The sequence below is a fragment of the Puma concolor genome, chromosome C1, assembly GCF_028749965.1.
Source record: "Puma concolor isolate L17-30 chromosome C1, mPumCon1.1.hap2, whole genome shotgun sequence".
In the NCBI taxonomy this organism is placed as follows: domain Eukaryota; kingdom Metazoa; phylum Chordata; class Mammalia; order Carnivora; family Felidae; genus Puma; species Puma concolor.
In genome coordinates, this window is record NC_141674.1 from 33,801,022 (window position 1) to 33,809,040 (window position 8,019).

Here is an 8,019-nt window from a genome sequence, read left to right on the forward strand (position 1 = left end):
TGTGTGTGTGTGTGTGTGTGTGTGTGTATCACATCTTCTTTATCCATTCATCTATTGATGGACATTTGGGCTCTTTCCATACTCTGGCTATTGTTGATAGTGCTGCTAATAAACATGGGGGTTCATGGTCCCTTCGAAACAGCACACTTGTATCCCTTGGATAAATGCCTAGTAGTGCAATTGCTGGGTGGTAAGGTAGTTCTATTTTTAGTTTTTTGAGGAACCTCCATACTGTTTTCCAGAGTGGCTGCACCAGCTTGAATTCCCATTAAATGTTTATTTATTTATTTTTGAGAGAGAGAGTGGGAGAGAGTGTGAGCAGAGGAGGAGCAGAGAAAGAAGGAGACAGAAAATGCTAAGCAGGATCCACATGGGGCTTGACCTCTGAAATCAAGGGTTGGACACTTAACCGACTGAGACACCCAGGCACCCCCTAAAATTAAGATTTTAGAGTTAAAAATGTAATTGTTATTAAAAATACATTTCTAGGTTTCACAGCACACTAGACCCAGATGAATAGAAAAACTAGTAAACTGGAAAGCAAGTCAAAAGAAAATACAGAAACTGAAGCATGATGAAATAAAATTATGGAAAATACATGTGTGAGACACATAGGCCATGATGAAAAGCTATAGAATAATATTTACATGTGATCTCAACTGTGACAAATGGTACATGGAGACATAAAACAATACACAAAGATATTAAGAAAGTTAAGTCTGAGGGGTGACATTGGAAGTATACTTTAGTGGCTTTATATTTTTCTGTATTTCCACCCTCAAATACATCCATGCATACAATAGCACTTCTTTTTTTTATTTAAAAATTTTCTTTAATGTTTATTTTTGAAGAAGATAGAGACAGAGTGTGAGTGGGGGATGGGCAGAGAGAGAGGGAGACAGAATCTGAAGCAGGCTTCAGGCTCTGAGCTGTCAGCACAGAGCCCGACATAGGGCATGAACCCACAAACTGCGAGATCATGACCTGAACCAAAGTTGGATGCTCAACCGACTGAGCCACCCAGGTGCCCCCAATAACACTTCTTAAAGTACACTTTTAGAAAATTCTAGTTTCTTTGACTAATAAATGTTCCAAGAGGAAAAAGGTCTGTGATCCAACAAGTTTGGTAAATATTGTGTTAAGTAGAATTAGCATAGGTGTTTTCCTGTGTTTAGTTGTTCGTCTATCCATTGGTCTTCTCAGAGTCTAACATCCTATATTGTGCACTGAGAAGCATGAAGAGGAGATCAGTGTCTCTGAGGTTATTTGGACAAGAAATCTTTTCCTCACAATGTTTCACAGGACCAAAGTTCCAGGTAACAGTCCTTGGTAAATACTTGTCTAGAAGGGAAACTTGAAGCTCTTTACCATAGCATGCCAGGCCCTATCTGTCATATCTTCTCTCCCCTGCCTGGGTCTGGGTCCCAGCCATCTTGCCCATTCTTCATAATCCCATGTCTCTAGGCTTTCAATACCTTGTGTCCTCTGTCTGGGATCCCCTGCCCCTGCTCTCTGCTCTCTTCTCCATTTATCAAGCTTCTACTCATGCTTCCAGCACCCAGCAGAAATATGGCCTCATCACTTCCTCAGAGCTTGGAACATCACAGTTAGTACCTTATGGCATCCTTGTCTTATACTTGTCTCTCACCACTAGACTGGGACTTAGATTATCATGTCTGCACCCACAGGGCCCAGCACTGGGCTTGCCAGATAGTAAGCATCAATGAACGCTTGATGAATGAATGAATGAATGAATGAATGGTGCCAGCGTCATAGCTAACTTTCTTTTCTCTGACAGGATAAGTATTTCTCAAGTCATCTTAATTTCTTTCCCCTATAAAGATAATATATACTGATTGTAGAAATTTTATAAAGTAGAGAAAGCAAGAAATAAAACAAAAATCACTTACTATCTTACTACCTGGGGATATCTTGTGTTAACATGTTAACATATATCCATTCAGGGTTTTATAAACAAATGTAGGAGTATTTTATAAAAGTTGGATTAAACTTGTATACATAACTTTATAACTTGACTTTTTTCTACCTAACATTATATCACACTTTTCAATGTAACTAAATATTGCTTCAAAACATGATATATGGTATTGATTGAATAGCATGTAGTAGAGTTGATATATCATATTTATAGTTGTGTCCAATAGCTCTCTGATGAACATATTTTTATATCCAACTTGGTTTACATTTCTGATTTTGTTCTAAGGACAAAGTCCTAGAAGTGAAATTTCTGGACTCAAGCATATAAATATTGTAAAGGTTCATGATATATATTTTTATTAAGTGAATTAATTTATATATAAATTTTTCACAACTGTATTGGTACATAAATGTTTAATGCATAGAGGCATGATTATTAGTATTATACTCTCCATATAACAGATTTATTGAGTACCTACTATGTAGAAGGCACTGCTCTAGAAGGGTAGAACCAAGGATAATCTTTTCAGCAATGAGTGTGCGTGTCCTTCCCAGAATTGAGTATCACCATTTTTCTTATTTTGCTAGTTTGATAGGTGGAAAATGATATCCCACTTATTCAATCCATGTTTATTAATAATGAAAGCAAACTTTTTTCCATATGATTGTAGCTGAACAACATTACTCCTTTTCATATCCTCTCCTTTTTGTACCTGCCACTATTTCCTGCATTTTGCTAGTCCTAATTCAATAACTCTACCACTTACTGGTTTTGTCTTCCCTCTCTGGCTTTTCCTGTGAAGTGTCTATTTCTTCATTCATAAAATACCTGTTGAAGGCCAGTATGTGGGTAGCATGGGACTAGATCCTAGGGATCAACTGAATACTCATGGTCCTGCCTCATGGAAGTTGCTATCCGGCAGAGAATTCATATGTTGAACCGCATGCCTTTGTTATGAAAGAGAGGTACTGGGTGCTTTGGAACGCTCACTCTGGGAGCTCAATAAAAGACTTCTTTGAGGAGCCGCAGTTTAAGCCAAGATCTGATGGATGAACAGGAGATAATAGCATAACGGGATAGGATGGAGGTAGGGTGGAGTTAAGGGTGAGGAGAGAAAAAAGAGCATATGTGGAGCCCTGAAATGGCAAAAACAGAAGTCCAGTTGACTTGTAAGGAGGGAAAGAGGAACAGAGAGACCTGAAATAAGTCTCAGGGGGAGGTCATTGGGACCAAATGCAGTTAGCCTCCAGGGATCCCAGCTTGTTTCCAATCTGCATGTCCAAAACAAGTACACCACACCCCCAAGTCACTGCAATGACATTTACTTTATTCTTCCTTCCAGGGCCAGGAAACCTCCAATGTCAGTGCCTTTGCCCTTCCCTCCAGCTAACCTAACACCTTGTGTGCAGTTTCTGTAGGGTAATGAAACTTTCTCAAGATTCAGCCACAGGGCATACCCCAAAGCTTATTCCTTTTGTCTTGATAATAGATTTTAATGGCTTAGGATGCCCCTTCTTTTGTTACCTGTTGAGACTTTAAAACAAAAAGAAGCTGAAAGACTGATGTATCTGGAAGGTATGTCACAGTGACTAGTCTGTCAGTTAAATCATGGGCTGTCTGCCACCTGCTGTAGAGAGTTGAGATTTGGGGCCAGGGCTGTGTGTGTCCTGGTGTTGCTGGGTCATGCAAATGAATGTTTAGGGCATTGACTGTGCATCATGAGTCTTGCTTCTCTGTTCCCCAGCTGTCCTTCCCTGGAAGGCCCTGCCCCAGCCTGTCACCTTGAGGAAAGCCCTCTGTATGTCCTTGTTCCGGAGGCTGTAGATGATGGGGTTGAGGAAAGCAGAGATAACATTGTAGAACAGGGCCAACTTCTTGTCCTCTTCCAGGGAAGCCTCAGAGCCAGGCTTCATGTACATGACCATGGCTGGCACACAGAACATAGTGACCACAGTGATGTGGGAGGCACAAGTGGAGAAGGCCTTCAGTCGCCCCTGGGCTGAACGGATCCTCAAGATGGCAATGAAGATGTTGACATAAATGACAAGAATGAGGGAGAGTGGGACCAGGATGACAGTAAAGCCAAGAATGAAGTCTACTCGGTCATTGACTGAGGTGTCTGCGCAAGCCAGCTTTAAGACTGCAGGAACTTCACAGAAGAAGTGGTTGATCTTGTTGGAGCCACAGTATGGCAGACGCATGGCAAAAACAGTGTAGACAAGAGCAGAAATGACACCCCAGAGTCCACAGAAAATAACCATTACTCCACATAACCATGGGCTCATGATGACCTTGTACCTGAGTGGGTGGCAGATGGCCACATACCTGTCTATAGACATGATGGCAAAGAGCCACGACTCCATGATGCCTAGCACCAAGAAAATGTACATTTGGGCCACACAGCTGGCAAAAGAGATGGTCTTCTTCTGGCTGGCTAGATGTGCCAACATCTGAGGCACAGTTGTAGTGGTATAGCCCACATCTAATATGGAAAGGATGCCAATAAAGAAGTACATGGGTGTGTGGAGGTGTGAATCCAGGCAGATGAGGATGGTGATTAAGCCATTTCCCAGAATAATCAGCAGGTAGGTGATCAGAAAGGCTGAGAAGAGCAGAGGAGTGGTGCTGGGGTTGAAGGAGAAGCCCAGAAGGATGAATTCAGCCACAAAGGACTGGTTAGTCTCCTGCATCATGTTCTACTTCTAAATGAAAAAGAAAGGAACCAATTCAGATAGAGAACTAGCTAAGCTATGCACCAAGGTGAGAGTTACTGATGGGGTTGTGGTAGTAGTGGTCAGTGTCCAGTTATGATTAGACACCATGACTGTCTATTTTACCTGCTCTTGGGCCACTGCCACTACTCTTAGGAGATCTATGAAGAAGAAGATGTCCTATTGAAGACATTAATTTATTTTCCACTTTAATTTTACCTTCAGTCTGGCCTGAGCTGGGCCATCTCTCTGACTACCCACTGGCCCCTTCCCAGGCCATGGTATGTTAGAAGGCTCACTGAGTTCTAAGTCCTGGCTCTATAGTTGACTGAGTGAATGGCATTGAGCAAGTCCTTTACCCCACACCCTTGCCCCCTTGAGACTACTTCCTCAAGTACAAAATTAGAGAGTAGTTGTCTCCTTGCTACAAGTTTGCTGCAAGAATATGATATCCATGATATATGATACCAAGGAGTGATATTTTGTCATGAAAAGCACCACACAAAAGGCCTACCATGGGGTAGGTGCATGGTGAATGTTAACTGCATTCCTGGATGGTTCTCCACACACAGGACTGAGATTCAGGTTGGAGCTATGCAAGCAAATTTCCTGAGAAGTACCCCACCATCATTGAAGCCTACAGTCAATTTTCACTGTCCCAGATGCCTACCTTCTGTCACTTCTCCCCACAACAGCCAGTATCTCATTCTTTCTTTTAGCTTCTTTTTTTTTTTTTTCAACGTTTTTTATTTATTTTTGGGACAGAGAGAGACAGAGCATGAACGGGGGAGGGGCAGAGAGAGAGGGAGACACAGAATCGGAAACAGGCTCCAGGCTCTGAGCCATCAGCCCAGAGCCTGACGCGGGGCTCGAACTCACGGACCGCGAGATCGTGACCTGGCTGAAGTCAGACGCTTAACCGACTGCGCCACCCAGGCGCCCCTTTCTTTTAGCTTCTTACTCACTCTCAGCTCTGTCTCAACTTAACTTCCCTGAGCCTTAGCTTCTTCACGGAGAACAGGGAAAGGACAGCCTCACCAAAGTGATGTCATGTGCATCATTGGTTCTTAGGAACAGGAGTAATCTTCATGATGTCAGTGTTTCCCTTTCCTGGCACCAATTTATCCAACCAACCCTAGTTGTTCTCTAATCTTCTTATTCTCCTTTGGAGCACCATGAATCAGTCTGTACAAGAGGCTGGTATACATTCAATACATCAGATGGTTTCTTGACTTTGACCGAAGGACTGCACACACTTTGGACCTCCTATATGCTAAGCACTTTTCCAGAGTCTTCACAGACATGCTGTCAAATAGCTGGAAAATGCCTATTTTTATTAAATTTCTACCTTTCATGAAAGAGTCTTTGTAAGTCACATTCTTTCCCCAGGGAAAAAAGGAATAAGGTAGAGACAGTGGGCTCTGCTTGAATCTTAGCTCTGGCTTTACTTGCTATGTGACATTGGGCTGCTAGTTTGTTTCCTAAGCCTCAGTTTCCTCACCTGTAAAACAGGAAAAAAATACCTACCTTGTAAGCCAAATTCTTCCTGAGAAGAAGTTTCCAAGGACCCAAGATGGGAATATTCTACCTTGGGACCAATAGTGGGAAAATGTGCTGCCATTTCTACTTCTAATTTTTTACACACAGTTGATGAATGGACTGACTCTTTAATAGTCTTATGTTAAAGAGTGTTTAATCTGGTTGATCCATACAGGGAGGCTGAGGGCAACTGGAATGAGCTGTCTATAAACCAGCAAAGTGTGCCCAAGGATACTGTCCCATAACCAGGATCTTGGGTCAGAAATGTAGGCTCCCTGAACCCCTTGGTTCCCTATCATTCTTCCCCTGACTGTCTTGAGGGTAAAACATTTTTTTCCTGGGAAGAAAAATTGCCTGACTCTCAGTGATTATAACCAGAAGCCCCATGTGAGGAAGAACAAAGGCAGACATTATTATCTATCATGATGAGCCTGAGCCTGGCCTTTGTTCCACTATTTGGGTCAAAAATGTAGAATTTGGATTTTGAGCTGTAGCTTACAATATATCTTGACATTCACTCCCTCTTTGAGCCTCACGATGACTCTGTGAGATGTATAGGATAGACATCATTATCTCCACTTCACAGATGAGAAACTGAGGCTCAGAGAGGGAATATATGGGGAAAATGGAGTATCACTCATTCCTATGAGGTTTGGATACCTCATATGTGTTTCCTATGTGTAGGAAAACAGGTTTCCTATGTGTAGCAAAACCATAGCTAATCAGAAGCAAACTAATCTGAGTCCTCAATTTACTCAAATGTTTTCTGTTTTTGATTCTTAGGGGGAAAGGCAAAACAAAAGGCAGAGAATCTTGTGCTGGGCTTAATTTAATGTTATGATGTATGGGTATAGATGTGTGCATGCGTGAGTGCGTACACACACACACACACACACACACACACACACACAGTGATGGCATTTTTAAGGTGAACGAAGTCATACCAGTCAGAAACCTTGGGAAATCTCCTCAGCTCCCTTGCCATCCCCCTACGTCCTTTCTGATTCCAGGTTCTATTGTTGTCACCTCCAAGATGCCTCTCACATCTACCCAACCCTCTCCTACCCCATTGCCACTGTCTGGTTCAGACACTGGCACCTGTCTCTCACCTGATTTCATCTCTGTCCTCCAGCTGGGTACTTGCCCAGCCCATACCCTACACTAGCCCTCAGAGCATTCTTCCTAAAACAAAACTCTGACTCGGCCATTGCTTCCATCCTTCAGTGGCTCCTTTGTCTACTGGGAAAAGTCTAACATAGTTAGACAAATACCCTGGCTTCCCTCCTCAAAGTCAGACTTTGTTTTGGTCACCAGGCTCCAAGGCAGTTGCTGGGCTGACACTTTGAAGGGCTCTTTGGCCACTGCAGGGGTTGACACAGAAAGCATCCCCGTGGCCCAAGATGCCATGTGCAGAGAGCAGACCTAGGAAGGAGATAAATAGCAGGTCATAGTAGGAGCTTGTCACAGAGTAACTCCTGGAACCCAGCAGGTCACCTTGGTCTCTATTCTAGTTCAACGTGAGCTGAAGCAAACTGGGAAATTCTGCAGGTCAGACACAGCCCCATGAGCAGCTCAGCCTCAATGCACAATGTTCCGGTTTTCCGCTGTAATCTCATTACTTAATATTGAGCCCAGCATAGTAAGACCTAATAATTGCTTGCTGAATGATCTACAGACCGAGAGACCTTGGGAAGCAGAAAAATAAAAAAGAGAAGAAGAGATTACAGGCATTGCCTCTCTCCCTACACTTTTCTTTCCAGTTTATCAGAGATCTGAAGAAAATTACCTGTGTCCGGAGTGCACGAATCCCCTTGGGAAAAATCAGGGCAC

General features: G+C 42.8%; 1 protein-coding gene across 1 annotated transcript; it reads right to left on the reverse strand.

Moving 5' to 3' along the window:
* Nucleotides 1–3,636: 3,636 nt before the first annotated feature.
* On the reverse strand, nucleotides 3,637–4,632 carry LOC112872053 (olfactory receptor 2A12-like). Its single transcript, XM_025935200.1, has one exon. It carries the CDS (start codon nucleotides 4,630–4,632, stop codon nucleotides 3,637–3,639), a length of 996 nt encoding a protein of 331 aa, XP_025790985.1.
* Nucleotides 4,633–8,019: the final 3,387 nt, after the last annotated feature.